The following is an 18,328-nucleotide window of genomic DNA, read 5'->3' as shown; positions in this document are numbered from 1 at the left end:
GCGCCACCATGAAAACACAAAAATACCTCTTCACATAAACAGATTTACTCTACAGTGACCACACACCCAACAGGTTTCCTGAGTGTTGCAGTTGCCAGTAGGGATGTGCTGATTGATCGGCTACAGATAATACCGGCCGATTTTTATGAAAAAGTATGTGATCTCCATTGCAGAGGGTTATTACATTTAAATGCCAATCACCTCTAGCTAATATTTATTCTTAGCCCCCCAACTGACAAGCTGGCAGATAATTGTGTATCCATAAAAAGTGTGGAGTTGCTCCCCATAGTTAATAATCACCTCCATTACTGCAAATAAACTGCATTTCTTAATTTCTCAGGGCATTCCCTTGATCCCAACTGGACTGTTTGGTTGGTCTGAGAAGACCTAAAGTGGTCAGATCTAGTCCGACCAATCTAAGTCTAAGGTTGTGAAAGGCGTTTGAAACGTCTTCCAAGACAAACCAAACAGTCCAGTTGCGATCGATTGAATGCCCTGAGAATACAATGGCCCGGAATGAATAAGAACATCCATAGACATTAATTTCTTAATATCTTGAGTATATTTATCAAGTATTAAAACAAAACCCTACAGAGCAGACACATCAAGCTGAGATAACCAAGAAATAAGTGCTTGGAAAAGAGTAACAAGTGGAGATGAAAACTCATTACACAATTGAGGATATTTCATGAAATTGTATTTCCCAAGTGTTGTTTAAGAGAGCAACGCAGTTTTTAATACAGTTTTTTCAAGCATCCTTCTTTCAATAATATTAATTGCCCACAGGAACAGAGGTTTTTTACACAAAAAAAAAATTACCAGAGTCAAAATGATTAGCCCGGGCTTCACGGTGGGAGAGGGGTTAGTGCGTCTGCCTCACAATACGAAGTTCCTGCAGTCCTGGGTTCAAATCCAGGCTCGGGATCTTTCTGTGTGGAGTTTGCATGTTCTCCCCGTGAATGCGTGGGTTCCCTCCGGGTACTCCGGCTTCCTCCCACTTCCAAAGACATGCACCTGGGGATAGGTTGATTGGCAACACTAAATTGGCCCTAGTGTGTGAATGTGAGTGTGAATGTTGTCTGTCTATCTGTGTTGGCCCTGCGATGAGGTGGCGGCTTGTCCAGGGTGTATCCCGCCTTCCGCCCGATTGTAGCTGAGAAAGGCGCCAGCGCCCCCCGCGACCCCGAAAGGGAATAAGCGGTAGAAAATGGATGGATGGATAATGATTAGCCCCCCTAATGCTATTTTTTACTGGACAACAGCTTGTAATCTTGTGTTATAGTTTCCCCCAAGTTAGTGTTCATTGTGTTAATAACCAGAGCACATGACTTCCGACACTTGCTGTCTCTTAAACAAACTACTGGGAGTCTTTAAAGGGGCTAACAGTTTTGACTCGAGTAATTTTTTGTTTTTGTGAAATAACTTTTGTCCTGTGGTCAAATAAAAAGATTGGAAGCATCCAAAATGAAAGCAGGATCCTGTTATGTTAATTACTGTGCCTTGTATATACATTTTTATTTTTATTTTTAGCTACGTACCGTGTGACTTGTTGAAGGGTGGACTAGCAAAGTAAGATTTTCATTGTACGGCAAACTGTCTGTTTAACTGTGCATATGACAATAAACAATCTTGAATCTTGAATCCTTGGAAAGGCCGTTTTAATATGCATTGCTCTCTTTAACACCACTTGGGAAATAATGATTTTTTTTTATTATTATGGGAGGGCTAATAATTCTGTCATCAACTGTAGCAGAAAGTAAGCAGTTAACAGAAAATGAATGAGTAGATTAAGTCTAAAAAGGGAGGATAACATAAATGTTGCTGTGTCAGCATTGTTACAGTCAGTATACAAAAAGGAAGTGCGTAGGTAGGGAGCATCGATTTTGTTTAGTTATTGTGTCCTATTAACAAGTGTATCTAAAGGAATATAATAAGTATAGTTTAAATATTGGGCTGATACTGTTTAACTCTTAGTAGTACTCATCATAAATACATTTAAAACTGTACACATTGAATGTGATACCAGGTATCGGTAATTGCCGATCTAACTCATGGATGATTGGTACCTGAATAGGCAGCATAAATGAAATCTAAACATCCATAGTGGATAGTGTATTTTGGACACAATACAGTCTAAATCAGTGGTTCTTAACCTGGGTTCGATCGAACCCTAGGGGTTCGACGGACGTCAAGGCACACCCGACTCATCGTGTAAATACAAACTTCTCTCTATCGCCGTATTACGGATACGGCAACAGCAGAAGTAATTTGTTGTGAGTTTATGCCCTACGTTGGTTTTGTTCTTTGAACAAGGTGATGTTCATGCCCGGTTCATTTTGTGCAGCAGTAAAAAAAAAACATGGTAACACTTTAGTATGAGGAACATATTCACCATTAAATACTTGCTTATTAACGTGCAAATTAGTAACATATTGCCTCTTAACTAGTCATTATTAAGTATGTATTAATTCCTTTTTTGGCATGGCCTTATTATAACCCTAACTCTCTAACCCAGGGGTAGGGAACCTGCGGCTCTTTTGATGACTGCATCTGGCTCTCGGATAAATCTTAGCTTAACACGATAAGTAATTAATAATTCCGTTGGTAATCACAGTGTTAAAAATAACATTCAAATGATCAAACATTCTCATGCATTTTAATCCGACCATCCATTTTCTATCACATCTGTTCAAGATGTCGCATTAATGGTAAGAAGTATTATATTTATTATTGGTTAACTTTTAAAATAACAATGTTATTAAAAAGAATAAAAGACTCATTATACTCTAAAAATGTTGGTCTTAAAAATGCACGCATTTAGTTGTATTCAGTGTCAAAAAATATATGGCTCTCACGGAAACACATTTTGAAATATTTGGCTTTCATGGCTCTCTCAGCCAAAAAGGTTCCAGACCCCTGCGGTAACCCTAACCCTAACCAAATAACTTTAAATTAAGTCTTTGTTACTTAGAATTAGAGCTGCAAAAATAAATCGATTAAATCGATAAAAATCGATTATAAAAATAGTTGGCGATTAATTTAGTAATTGATTCGTTGGATCTATGCTATGCGCATGCGCACAGGTTACTTTTTTTATTTATCTAAAAAAAAAAATATATATATGTATATATATATATATATTTTTTTTTTTAAATAAACCTTTACTTATAAACTGCAACATTTACAAACAGCTGAGAAACAATAATCAAAATAAGTATGGTGCCAGTATGCTGTTTTTCAATAAAATACTGAAAAGGATAGAAATGTAGTTTGTCTCTTTTATCCGATTATTAATCGATTAATCAAAGTAATAATCGACAGGTTAATCGACGATCAAATTAGTTGTTGGTTGCAGCCCTACTTAGAACATGTTCCCCTGGTGTCCAAAAAACTCTAAATTAAGTCTTTGTTACTTAGAATATGTTCCCCATACTAAAGTGCTACCAAAAACATATACCGTATTTTTCGGACTAAAAATCGCTCAGGAGTATAAGTCACACCCAAGGCCAAACTATGAAAAAAACCTCGACTCATAGTCCGAAAAATACGGTAACTCTGTCTTGAATTTGAAAAAAACATTTAAATTGTATTTTTCACTAAAGAAGGGTTCGGTGAATGCGCATATAAAACTGGCGGGGTTCGGTACCTCCAACAAGGTTAAGAAGCACTGGTCTAAATAAATCCATGTGCTATGTAAACAATGTGGCATACGATGCACAAACAAAACAAAACTTTGCATGTACAGTAAATCTGCTAAGTCGTTATAGGGTGAGCTTGATTAGTTTACCTTCAAGTCTTTGGATCTTGGCCTTGACTGAAATGATGGCCTCAAAGGGCAACACTCGTAGCTCGAAACACGTCCCAGTCAACGTCTCGATGAAAAGCTCCATGGGATCGTAGAGAGGAAGCTTGTAGTGAAAAGCACCCACTCGGTCGTCATTGAAGAAGGGCGGCTCCTTCCTGTCGGTCATGTCGATTCAGGGTTTTTCTTTGGGGGCAGGGTGACAAGGACTTTAGGAAAACAGCCAACGTGGAGGTGTGGCCCAAGCTGAGGGAGAGAGGGACAGGTTCGTCTTCCTGACTTTGGAACAGTCACACATCATGTGATGGGATGACCACACCTGTGAATGTAAAACACAAATAACAAAAGTCATAATAAGTTCCAGATACTGTATTGAGGTTTTTTGAGCAGTTAGTTCATAAGTTACTCATATTGGAGCCTATTGCTTTCATTTACAAAAGCGTACCTAAAGAGTACCAGGCTTCTCTTTGGACGTAGGGAGTTTATTAAAAAAAGGGAGGCCTTTGTAGAACAATCATTAACCTGGACCGTTAACACACTCCTTACATTTTTAGATTTTATGTATTTGACATGCTTTGGTGTAAATGTTACTCCACAGTCTGGTCTGCTTAATCAATCATCACTAAAATCAACAAAAAAAAGCGGGTGATTTCCGCATTAACATAACCACGGACAGAATCACATAATTGGCCAATAAAATCAAATCCGCAGAATATGATGAAAACACGATTGTACTCTTTCACCAAGGTCTGGAGCATATATAGGGCGATATACATATACAATGCTCCAGAACTCCAGAAAAAAAACCTTCTCAGCGAAGGTGAAAAACAATCACCTCATTAAACATTTAGAGGCCTTGGCCAAAACTCCAATATCAGGTGTGTTGCAGGAGCCAGTCCTTTTAGTGCAGACTGAGGCCAGGCTGACCACAGACTTTGGCAGATTGCCTCGTGCGTCTCGGTGATACAATGTCAGTGAAAGGCTCATGCAGTCAGACTTTTTACATTTTAAGTGTTGTGCGTCCAGAGCCAGGGGCTTTCAAAGTGACACAGTGAGCCTCCTTTCTGAGAATATAATGCTGCAGAGGTCAAGAAAAGCTAGCAAAAACCAAATTTTCTGCTCACTCCCACATAACTCATAACTGAAGATAGCTTAAAGTTAAAGTTAAAGTACCAATGATTGTCACACACACACACACACACACACACACACTAGGTGTGGTGAAATTTGTCCTCTGTATTTGACTCATCCCCTTGTTTACCCCCTGGGAGGTGGGGGGAGCAGTGGGCCGTGCCGGGAATAATTTTTGGTGATTTCAATCAATCATCCATCCATCCATCCATCCATTTTCTACCGCTTATTCCCTTTCGGGGTCGCGGGGGGCGCTGGCGCCTATCTCAGCTACAATCGGGCGGAAGGCGGTGTACACCCTGGACAAGTCGCCACCTCATCGCAGGCCCAACACAGATAGACAGACAACATTCAATCATCCATCCATCCATTTTCTACCGCTTATTCCCTTTCGGGGTCGCGGGGGGCACTGGCGCCTATCTCAGCTACAATCGGGCGGAAGGCGGTGTACACCCTGGACAAGTCGCCACCTCATCGCAGGCCCAACACAGATAGACAGACAACATTCAATCAATCAATGTTTATTTATAAAGCCCTAAATCACCAGTGTCCTTTAAGGGCTGCACAAACCACAATGACATCCTCGGTAGAGCCCACATAAGGAACCCCAATGTGTTGAATAGAAAAAAAAAATTGATTTTTAATCGAATCGTGACCCCAAGAATCGATATTGAATCGAATCGCGGGACACCCAAAGATTTGCAGCCCTAATATATATATATATATATATATATAGATATATATATATATATTAGGGGTGTAACGGTACATACAAATTTGGGTTCGGTATGTACCTCGGTTTAGAGGTCACGGTTTGGTTCATTTTCGGTACAGTAAGAAAACAACAAAATATAATTTTTTTGGTTATCTATTAACCAAATTTATAAACATTAGCTTTATCCTTCTAACATTGGGAACACTACAATAATTCTCCCCACGTTAATCCACATTAAACTGCCTCAAGTTTTTGCTTAGATTAAATAAAATGACAAAAGTTATCTTCTACATATAAAAAGTGCATCATTAAACAGTTTCAAGTCAACTCAGCATGCTTAATTTATTACAGCATTTGGGAAGCCTGTAGTTGACTTATTATGTAAATGTTATATTTTTTTCAACATGTGATAGCAGGGACCTTGCCATTCAAAACTAGGCTGCTACATTACTAATGATTAATGTAGCTATAGCTGAAAAAATAGTACAATAGCAATAGGAGAAACTATTCATCCCTGAACACCATGGAGTTCAAGTGAAATAACAGACAAACAGGCCTTTGCTACCCTAACACACACAGACACGCGCAAACACAGCAAAATGAGCTCACGTTACGCTAAAAGCTAATTAACTTTCACCTCAAGCCAGAACTGCGAGCGAGCTGAGCTGCAGTTTAAGTTTGTAGAAGGTCAATGGGGTCATAGTGATGTGAATAGTAGTTGTGACTGGGAGGTGTTTTTTATCATTTGGGGAGAGTACGCTGTCTTATGCTCACCTACTAAACACTATTCTGCTCGACGCTGAAGCATTGACTACATGCGCTCTGAATACGCACTGCTGATTGGCTGTTACATCGCTCTGAATACGCACTGCTGATTGGCTTTGTATGTAACCAATCAGATGGTTGTGCGGGTGGGACAATGCTGGGTGCTGACACAGAGGCAGAAGAAGCAAAGCAGCTTGTTAAGACTTTAGCTTACAAACTTGTTCGGTACACCCCCGTACCGAAACGGTTCTATACAAACACAGGTACCGTTAGATCCTAATATATATATACATATACACATACATGTATACACACACATATACATATATGTATATATATACATATACATGTACATATATACACATATACACACACAAATACATACATATTTATTATAAAACAATAGTTTTGAGAAAATAGTACAACTGGAAATTGAGCAATGTTATTGCATACGCAGCAGCTAGATGAGGAGGTTTTGTAACCCGTTTGGAAATAGTTCAATTATAATTTACGTACTAAATAGTATATCCTATTGTTACCGCGGGAGGCTACTATGGATATCACGATATAGAGTTTTGGCCATATAGTCCATTCCAAGTTACAAGCATCCAAATATCAATGAATGAACCCCGTGAGCTCTTTCCAAAACATCTGCTCTTACTCGCGAGCATTAGCTTATAGCTAGAGATGGGCATACATGTTTTCCAACCGCTGGAGTGAAGAGAATGAGTGGGAAGGACAGTGCTGGGAAAAATAAGTGCATGATCTTCATCTTTAAAGAAAGAAATAAGTCATCAAAACCATGACCAAGTGTGTAGTCGACTCATAGAAGCAGTAGAAGCGTAATCGATTACACTAGCAAAGAACGTCAAACTAATATCGAAATGGCAGGCATTTATCCATGAAAATATGGTGCAGGTGCTGTTGGTGTATTTAATGGAGAAGCAGCTGGTGGGAGATACCAAATAATCTCCAAAGTAATTGTTGTACGTTATTACATTACTTAAAAAAAACTACTGTAGATGTTTGTACGACATTGTTTTTTTATTGTTTTTTATAATTTTGCTGTTTTGGAGGCCAGGCATTGACACAATTGATTTTATTTCGTGCCTATGGGCAATGTTGATTTGATATACAGGTGTTTTCCACTCTATCATTTAAGCCATGTATGCCAATTAAGCTCATAAATTGAGGTACTAAAGTACACATATTATATTTGAATATGGGTTTACCATGTTTCATAAAAGAAACTATATCACATGTGGGCACAATTTCCAAAAAGAGAGTGGGAACAGCCAGTTTTTTTATTCCTACCCCTTTGAAGCCATTAGTGAAAATCTGTTTACTTCCTGTATGTAAATGTTGGTTTTCTAATAGTAGAGAAAGAACAACGAATGTGTCACAATGGACATATTTTAAATGAACTAAAAGCAGTTGTATTTATTGAGAAATAGCACTGAAGCCCACGAGGTTAATACCTATTGCGGGGGTCAGCAACCCGCAGCTCATTTTAGTATGTGTTTTGCTTGAGAACACACATGACACAAACCGTCCCAATTGTTAGAAAGCCCACTGTTTAATGTTTGTGTGTATGCTTCATTGATGGAGAGTATTTGGTGAACATTGTTTTGGCCTACTTGTTTTGGCGGTTCTTCAACTCACCAGTGTGGACTGTAAGACAACAGTTTGTTTATCTGGAAAATCTTTCACTCCTCCTTTGCCCATTTTTGTCCACCAAAAGTTTTATACTGTGCCTGGATGCAGAAAGGTGCACTTTGTTGACGTTATTCACTTGTTTGAGTGCTAATAAGGCGTATTTGGTCACTCCATGACTGCAAGCTAATCAATGCCAACATGCTGATTAGGCTAGCTGTATGTACATAATGCATCATTATGCCTAATTTGTAGGTATATTTGAGCTCATTAAATATCCTTTACTTGTATCCTCTCTATATATAATTTAGCTTCGCATGTCTCATGACACTATCTGTATGTAATATTGGCTGCATTTTAGATAGCTGTTTGTGTGCCATGTTGTTCCAGACCACAGCAAACATTACCTAGCTTGCCAAAGATTGTAATAAATCTATTAAAAGAAGACACCCTGCAGTTTCCTTTAACTTGGACACACACATCTATACCTTTGGCCATTAAAAGCAAGTCATTTCCAGGAGTTATCTCACCTTCTGAGCATTGGGACCATGAATTGTTGTTCACCGGTCCTCATATGTAAGGTACTTTTCCTTGTTGATGTCTCAAGAAGGGTAGAAATACAAGAAAAAACACACACTGGTATTTTATACCTTCTTGAGACCTCCGCGAAATACCTACATTTTAGGACCACCCTTTTTAGATATAGTATAGAATTGTATTTACAACAATAATAATGTTTACATTCTATGCAAATATAAAAAACTTGTGCAAAATGAGTTGGAATTTTACAAGAAAAACTTTGGCAGTATTATAATTAAAAGTCGTAATTTATTTTTCTAAAAATTCCCTTTTTTTACAACAACAAAAATATTGTGATAAAAGTCTAAATTTTGTATGGCAAATGTCACCATTTCGCATTAAAGATTAATAATTTTACGAGAAAATATTGCAATATTACAGAAACAGAAAGAATATGAGAAATTGTTCCCAATTTTATAAGACAAAAGTCGACACTGTGAGAATAAGACTGCTTTTAGTTCATTTATAATAATTTTTTTTTGAATGTTTTGTTTGTAAGTGGTTTTTAATCTTCATTATTTACTTCAAGTTATTACAGTATGGCTCTGTGTATATATTTATTCATTTTTTTTTAAATACATTTTGGCGGAAGGGGGGCACATTTCAATTTCTTACACATACGTATTACATATGTTGTCTAATGCAGTGGTTCTCAAATAGGAGTACGCGTACCCCTGGGAGTACTTGAAGGTATGCCAAGGGGTACGTGAGACTTTTTTAAAAATATTCAAAATCCTTTATTAATATATTTATTGAATAATACTTAAAATATGAATGTATGTTCATAAACTGTGAAAAGAAATGTAACAATGAAACCTTCAGTGTTGACAGCTAGATTTTTTGTAGACATGTTCCATAAATATTGATGTTAAAGATTTTTTTTTTGGTGAAGAAATGTTTAGAATTAAGTTCATGAATCCAGATGGATCTCTATTACAATCCCCAAAGAGGGCACTTTAAGTTGATTACTTCTATGTGTAGAAACTGTTATTCATAATTTAACAACTTTATTTTTCAACAAGTTTTAGTTATTTTTATATCTTTTTTTCCAAATATTTTGATAAATACCACTACGAATGAGCAATATTTTGCAATGTTATACAATTGAATAAATCAGAAACTGATGACATAGTGCTGTATTTTACTTCTTTATCTCTTTTTTTCAACCAAAAATGCTTTGCTCTGATTAAGGGGTACTTGAATTAAAAAAATGTTCACAGGGAGTACATCACTGAAAAAAGGTTGAGAACCACTGGTCTAATATACTAATGTGTTCCAATGTTGTAAAAATGTGTCGAATAAATATTACATTTCCGACTATGAAGATTTGAATCAGCCTGCGACACAGTCATTTTGATAGTAGGCTATTATAACTAATATAGACACTTACGTCATGTGTTGCCTTATTATAAGATTTATATGCACCTTTTCACTTTTTGCAGCTCCAGACAAATTAGTTTTTGGTATTTTTGGTCCAATATGGCTCTTTCCCCTGACCTAATGTTACAAAGTGAACGCACACATACTAACTAGCCCAATGGGTTTACATACACAAAGATACACTTGCCTTTATGTCATCATCATCCTTGAGTGAAAGGCTGGTGAACACCTCAAATTCCAATCAACAAAGATGAATTCATAAACTAAGTGCGTAAAATCAACAGAGGTGGGTAGTAACGCGCTACATTTACTCCGTTACATCTATTTGAGTAACTTTTGGGATAAATTGTAATTCTAAGAATAGTTTTAATGCAACATACTTTTACTTGAGTATATTTATAGAGAAGAAAAGCTACTTTTACCCCGCTCCATTTATCTACATTCCGCTCGCTACTAATTTTTATCCATCTGTTAATGCACGCTTTTTTTGTTTTGTCAGACAGACCTTCAAAGTAGGATCTATCACATGCCTGCGTTTCACCAATCAAATGCAGTCACTGGTGACGTTTGACTCCGTTTCACCAATCAAACAGAGCCAGGCCGTCACATGATTAACTGCACACTTTTTTTTGTAAATAAACCTTCATTCATAAATTTTAACATTTACAAACAGTTCTAAATAATAATCAAAGTACAAAAACAGTACAAAACAGTATAAAAACCGTACAAAACAGCGCCAAGGGGCTGTAATTTCAAAGTAACAAAAAGAGAATGGAAAAAAATATATACCGGTATATAAAATAAAGTGCAAAGCCCTAGGCTCACTCAATCTCAGTAAACAAGTTAAATTTGGATCATAGCATCATTGTTTTCACAGCTTTTTGGTTGTTAGAGGTGGAGTGTTTTAATGTAGAGTTCTAAATCTTTTTTAAAGGCACAAAAAACAGGTCGGGTATTGAGAAACTTACATTTATGAATATAAAACTTAGCCAGTAGTATCATAAAGTCGCAAAGGTAAAATTCATTTTCACATTTTTTTTCAATACAGTGTAAAAACAATTATTTAATATATATTATTGTTTTAGTTGCTTAAAGGCCTACTGAAACCCACTACTACCGACCACGCAGTCTGATATTTAATCATTGATGTATAAACTATTAACATTGCAACACATGCCAATACGGCCGGTTTACTAAATTACAATTTTAAATTTCCAGCCAAGTGTCCTGTTGAAAATGTCGCGGAATGATGAGGCTTATGTTGTGACGTTATTGGTTGTAGCGGACATTTTATCCCAGCATCACTCACGGCTAAAAGTCGTCAGATTTAATCGCATAATTACACAGTATTTTGGACATCCCTGTTGCTGAATCTTTTGCAATTTGTTCAATTAATAATGGATACTACAAAGAAGAATGCTGTTGGTGGAAAGCGGTGGATTTCGGCCGCCTTTAGCAATACAGACACATCCGGTGTTTCTTTGTTTGTTGTGAAGTTTTAATATGGAACAGAGCTGTCAAGCGAACATGTTTTTCTGCCACATGTCAACCAGCAGGTTTCGGTGAGAAAATTGTGGTAATAAGTCGGCTCTTACCGTAAACATGAGCGGAGCTAGTGTCGTTCTTTCTGCAGCTGTCAAAGAGGCAGCTGCGACTTTCTTGGCTCCTCCATATGGCTTCCCTCATAGACACTGGCGGTCACCACACCCCTCCGACTTTCAGGTATGACTTTATAATCTCACTAAAACACTAGTAACACAATAAGCAGATAAGGGATTTTCCAGAATTATCCTAGTAAATGTGTCTACTAACATCTGAAGCGCTCCCACTGCCCTGTAGTTTTTTTTTCTTTCTTCTAGTCCTTCACTCTCACTTTCCTCATCCACGAATCTTTCATCCTCGCTCCAATTAATGGGGAAATTTGCGCTTTCTGGGTCAGAATCGCTCTTGCTGCTGGTGGCCATGATTGTAAACAATGCGAGGAAGTGAGGAGCCCGACAACCCGAGATGTCACGCGCACATCAGCGTCTACTTCCGGTACAGGCAAAGCTTTTTTATTAGCGACCAAAAGTTTTGAACTTTATTGTGGATGTTTTCTACTAAATCCTTTCAGCAAAAATATGGCAATATCGCAAAATGGTCAAGTATGACACATAGAATGGACCTGCTATGCCCATTTAAAAAAGAAAATCTCATTTAAGTAGGCCTTTAAGAGATATTCCTGGCTCTGAATTTGTTCATTGCCATTTTTATGTTTTTGTGCATTACTTGTTGCCGTCATTAAACAAACAGGATACTCATCAGTTACTCAGTACTTGAGTAGTTTTTTCACAACATACTTATTACTTTTAATCAAGTAAATATTTGGGTGACTACTCCTTACTTTTACTTGAGTAATAGATCTCTAAAGTAACAGCACTCTTACTTGAGTACAATTTCTGGCTACTCTACCCACCTCTGAAAATCATTGCAAAAAGATGAACTACTGTATTTCCTTGAATTGCCGCCGGGTATATAGTATGCGCCTGCCTTAAATTACTGCCGGGTCAATCTTGTTTCGCAAAATAATTAGTGCATGCTTAGTAATACCGCCGGGTCAAACTTGTCACGTCACGAGTGACACTTACCCTGTCATCATTATCAAAATGGAGGAGGCTGATTTCAATCATTTGAAATCGCATAAAGGGAAGAAGATTATGAGCTATTGAGTAGGATTTAAGGTCCAAGCTATTGAATATGCTAAAAAGAACAGTAAGCAGCTATGTTTTATTAAAATACTGTAGATGCGTGTTTCAAATATGAGTCATTAAAGGACTCCTGCCTCCTGGTGGTAGAGGGCGCTAGTGATCCTTCTGGCGACTACTCGGCTGCAGAAGAAGTGACAACAAGTGTCGTGATATGTGCTGGGAACGGATATGACGCGGGGGGGTGCACGACGGACCTTTTAGGATGTAACACCACTACTCTTATGCTGGCTATGTAAAGAACCGGGCTGAAATAAAGCATGTTCCAGTCATAAATACCCAGTGTATTATTCATACAATGACACTTCATAGTGGCAGCGGTGGGATAAAGAGATTACCCATGGAGCAGAACGAGAGGGGGAGTTGTCAGAGGATAATTTTGTTGCAGCCGGGCTAACTGATAGCAGCGGTCTGGCTACACACCTACAGACCATGAACTGGACCAGCAAGAGTGAGCAGCGGGTTTATTTTTTTCCTCCCGCTTGCACTTTTAACATGGAAGATTACATATCTAAAATAAAACAGTTTTCAAAACTGGACTTTCAATCGAAGCAGGAGGTAATAAAGGAAGATCTCCATCGAGACAGAGAGACTTTTAAAACTGAAGAAAGATAAGGAAGACTTCTATAAACAAGTTATCGATGCTTTTGATCAGAAGGAGCTGCGCATGGACTTCATTTATAAGTAAAGGTAGGACCATAATAAAGTTTTTTTATTAAAGGCCTACTGAAACCCACTACGCAGTCTGATAGTTTATATATCAATGATGGAATAAGCGGTAGAAAATGGATGGATGGATGGAAATATTAACATTGCAACACATGCCAATACGGCCTTTTTAGTTTACTAAATTACAATTTTAAATTTCCCGGGAGTAATGATGACGTGTACACAAGACGTCACAGGTTTTTAGGAAGTATGAGCGCTGCGCACACACACAGCTAAAAGTCGTCTGCTTTAACGGCATGATTATACAGTTTTTTGGACATCTGTGTTGCTGAATCTTTTGCAATTTGTTCAATTAATAATGGAGAAGTCACAGTTAAAAGATGGAGTTGGGAAGCTTTAGCCTTTAACCACACAAACACACGGTGATTCCTTGTTTAAAATTCCTGGTGGTGAAACTTTCCTATGGATCAGAGCGCGGTCAAGAGAACATGGATCCCGACCACATGTTAACCAGCAGGTTTCGGTGAGAAAATTGTGGTTAAAAAGTCAGTTCTTACCGGAGAAAAGCTGAGCTTGTGCCGTCCATAGCTGCCGTCGACTCCCCTGAGACACTGCGCGTCGAGACACCCTTCCGACTATCAGCTAATATTAAACACACTAAAACACTAACAACACATTAGAAAGATAAGGGATTTCCCAGAATTAACCTCGTAAATGTGTCTAAAAACATCGGAATCTGTCCCAATGCAATCGCGTTTTTTTTTTTCTAGTCCGTCGCTATCAATATCCTCAAACACGAATCTTTCATCCTCGCTCAAATTAATGGGGAAATTGTCGTTTTCTCGGTCCGAACAGCACTTTTTGTTGGAGTCTCCCATTAAAAACAATGTGAATATGTGAGGGGCTGTCACGCCAAATTTCTTCCCCCCTTACAAAAACCTTCGCCATGGAAGAAATTTGACGTGAAAGCCCCTCCAATGCCTGAAGGACCCCAATGAGGGCGTGACAATACCAAGTTATATGACTCTTAAGGGTTACAGCTGCAAAATTAGCGAGGCAAAAATAGCTTGAAAGGTTAGCATGCTGGAATGCTAATATTTTTCCCCACCGTTAAGGGTTACAGCTGCAAAATTAGCGAAACATAAATAGCTTGAAAGGTTTGCATGCTGAAATGCTAATATTTTTTCCCCACCGTTAAGGGTTACAGCTGCAAAATTAGCGAAACATAAATAGCTTGAAAGGTTAGCATGCTGAAATGCTAATATTTTTTCCTCAGCGTTATTTTTCCCCTATGACAATCAGCCAATTATAACGCTTTTAAAACTGGCAACTGTGTGGGCTGCAGTGTAGTTTGCTTTACACGCAACAGGTGACGTCGCATTCCCGCATTGTGGTAAATACCCTTCGTACTCGATTAGCTTCCATGCTATTTTGTTTGTTCGTTTCCCTAGCTCACATGCTAGCGTCTTTTGTTTCTTCTAGCTCATGCTGGTTCTGTTGGTTTGTTTATAGTGCCATTGTGCAAGTCTTTTTGTTCCTAGTCTGTTTTTGTAGTTACAAAAAAATCTTTATTTACCTTATATACCTAGCTATGCCTATAGGGTGGCATAGCTCGGTTGGTAGAGTGGCCGTGTCAGCAACTTGAGGGTTGCAGGTTCGATTCCCGCTTGTGCCATCCTAGTCACTGCCGTTGTGTCCTTGGGCAAGACACTTTACCCACCTGCTCCCAGTGCCACCCACACTGGTTTAAATGTAACTTAGATATTGGGTGTCACTATGGTAAAGCGCTTTGAGTCACTTGAGAAAAGCGCTATATAAATATAATACACTTCACTTTAAGGTCCTTCCACCCTCATTGGGGTCCTTCAAGTAGTTTCTTCCGGGGGGACGGTTTTTGTAGGGGGGGGAAGAAATTTGGCGTGACAGAGCCATCAAACATGTGACGTCATCGTCTGCGACTTCCGGTAGAGGCAGGGCTTTTCTCTTAGCACTGAAAGTTGCGAACTTTCTACTAAATCTTTTCAGCAAAAATATGGCAATATCGCGAAATGATCAAGTATGACACACAGAATGGACCTGCTATCCCCGTTTAAAGGGGAACATTATCACCAGACCTATGTAAGCGTCAATATATACCTTGATGGTGCAGAAAAAAGACCATATATTTTTTTAACCGATTTCCGAACTCTAAATGGGTGAATTTTGGCGAATTAAACGCCTTTCTGTTTATTGCTCTGGTGGCGATGACGTCAGAATGTGACGTCGCCGAGGTAACACAGCCGCCATTTTCATTTTCAAGACATTGTAAACATTGGGTCTCAGCTCTGTTATTTTCCGTTTTTTCGAATATTTTTTGGAACCTTGGAGACATCATGCCTCGTGGGTGTGTTGTCGGAGGGTGTAACAACACTAACAGGAGGGATTCAAGTTGCACCACTGGCAAGAAATCTGCCGCCAGACCCCATCGAATGTACCAAAGTATCTGCACATTTGACCGGCGATGCTAAGGCAGACATGGCACAGAGATGTATGGATAACCTGCAGATGCATTTGCAATGATAAAGTCAACGAAATCACAAAGGTGAGTTTCGTTAATGTTGTTGATTTATGTGCTAATCAGACATATTTGGTTGCGGCGTGACTGCCAGCTAATCGATGCTAACGTGCTACGCTAATCGACGCTAACATGCTATTTACTGGCGGTGCTAAAGCAGACATGGCACAGAGATGTATGGATAACCTGCAAATGCATTTGCAACGATAGTCAACGAAATCACAGAGGTGAGTTTTGTTGATGTTGACTGCCAGCTAATAGATGCTAACATGCTACGCTAATCGATGCTAACATGCTATTTACCGGCGGTGCTAAAGCAGACATGGCACAGAGATGTATGGATAACCTGCAGATGCATTTGCAACTATATTACGTTTCCTTCCACCCACATTCAATGCGAAAAAAAACACTTACCAATCGAAGGATTTAAGTTGCTCCAGTGTCAGAAGATGCGAAAGTCCTGATCGTTTGGTCCGCACATTTTACCGGCGATGCTAACGCAGCTATTCGGCCATGTTATGGCTATGAATAGCGTCAATAGCTATTCGCTCAATGGCTTCAGTTTCTTCTTCAATACTTTCACACTCCAACCATCTGTTTCAATACATGCGTAATCTGTTGAATCGCTTAAGGCGCTGAAATCCGAGTCTGAATCCGAACTAATGTCGCTATATCTTGCTGTGGTATTTCCCATTGTTTGTTTACATTGGTAGCACTGTGTGACGTCACAGGGAAATGGACAGTGGTTTCGAAGATAGCGAAAATAAGGCACTTTCAAGCTTTATTTAGGGATATTCCGGGACCGGTAAAAATTTGAAAACAATTTCAAAAAATACAACAAGCCACTGGGAACGGATTTTTTTTGTTTTTAACCCTTTTGCAATTGTGATAATGTTCCCCTTTAAATAAGAAAATCTAATTTCAGTCGGCCTTTAAATGAGCTTTTCATGATGGTATTCTTACATCACACTCAAACTGTTAAGCGCAGGCCTAAATTTACCGCATGCCTTTGGTAAGTGCCGGAGTGAGAAGATGTTTTGAAAATAATTAGCGCATGCTCGCCTTTACCGCATTCCTTTGGTAAGCGCCGGAGTAAGAAGAGGTTTTAAATTAACTCGTACCCCGGCGTCAATTCAAGGAAATACGGTATTTAGTTTTGGCACTGGGATTTTTGGCTTGGAAGAATGTTACAGAAGGCCATTCTAATCTAAATGAGTTGGTAAAGACGACACTTCACCTGGCAGTGAAGTCAAAATCAATACCCCGTGTAACCTTCAGGTAAATAGATAAAAAGCACACTGTGAAATTAAACTATCCCTTGCTATTTTAAAGAGAGGATATCCCTAAGCGAATATAAAAGCTGTTTAAAAGCTGCTTACCGTTAACACTAAGGAGGCGATGGCCGTCTTTAGCCGTGGTTGCCATGTTAGCCAACAACTCAAACAATGGCGAGCAGCTCACGGCGAGCTAAATGTGAAGCTCGGCCACATCCGTGGGCTCCTTTCGCCGGCCTCGCTCCGTGTGCCGGTGTTTGTAGCTGTCGTGGGCGCCGTTACGTTCACAACACAGAGCATTGCATCACGTTCGACGCCATAAACGGAACGAACTGGAGTGGCGTCTTGGCTCGGTCGCCATGGTCCTCTTGTTCGCCACAATCGTACCTGTCAAGGCAGGGGGGGGCGGGGCCAATGACGACGCCGCCGCCGCCGCGGATGGTTTTGATTGACAGTGGAAATGACCAATTGCCGCCTGCAATGGCTGGAAGGGGGCGGGGTAATAGGCGGAGCTAGTTCCAGTGGCGTTTTGACTACTCTTTAACCTTCCTCTTGTGTTAGCTTTCTGTTACCATCTCTTATGTTAACGGGTCGGTTTTGACCCATGTCTTAAATCAGCTGTAAAATACACTAATAACAATTATCTATCATCCAATTTGTTTCTCATCTCTTGGTTACCTCGTTAGGCTTCCTTATCCTTGAAAATATTGGTTTTAATATTTTTGGTTTGGGCCATTGGGCCTTTTTTTTGTCAGTATACCCTTCCATCCATCCATTTCTACCGCTTATTCCCTTTTGGGGTCGCGGGGGGCGCTGGCGCCTATCTCAGCTACAATCGGGCGGAAGGCGGGGTACACCCTGGACAAGTCGCCAACACAGATAGACGAATGTTGTCAGTATACCCCTCGATTTCAATTTTTAAAAATGGTAAAACGAACCTCAAGAGAATCATATAAATTAAAAAAAAAAGGTTGTTGTGTTACCTAACTATTACTAAGGGGTATTAGAACAAATCTCTTAAATAAATGTGTTTTATTTATTTTTTCATTTTAAGAATTTTAA

General features: G+C 39.0%; 1 protein-coding gene across 5 annotated transcripts in view; it reads right to left on the bottom strand.

Moving 5' to 3' along the window:
- The window catches only part of zfand4 (zinc finger, AN1-type domain 4), a 29,011-nt gene extending 11,340 nt beyond the window's left edge, over nt 1-17,671 (bottom strand). For 3 of the 5 annotated variants that reach the window (XM_061910239.1, XM_061910234.1, XM_061910238.1), the window contains exons 1-2: nt 17,372-17,671; nt 3,788-4,121 (exon numbers count right to left, since the gene is read on the bottom strand). In XM_061910239.1, coding sequence (XP_061766223.1) covers nt 3,788-3,971 — 184 coding nt within the window. In that variant the 5' untranslated portion in view covers nt 3,972-4,121; nt 17,372-17,671. Of the gene's footprint in view, nt 1-3,787; nt 4,122-16,406; nt 17,318-17,371 lie in introns of those variants that run through there. The other 2 variants (XM_061910237.1, XM_061910235.1) reach the window with 2 other exon arrangements.
- Nucleotides 17,672-18,328: the final 657 nt, after the last annotated feature.

Source organism: Nerophis ophidion, linkage group LG09, assembly GCF_033978795.1.
Source record: "Nerophis ophidion isolate RoL-2023_Sa linkage group LG09, RoL_Noph_v1.0, whole genome shotgun sequence".
Classification (NCBI taxonomy): Eukaryota; Metazoa; Chordata; class Actinopteri; order Syngnathiformes; family Syngnathidae; genus Nerophis; species Nerophis ophidion.
Note: the sequence above shows the minus strand (reverse complement) of the source record. Positions and strands in the feature narration are given on the sequence as shown.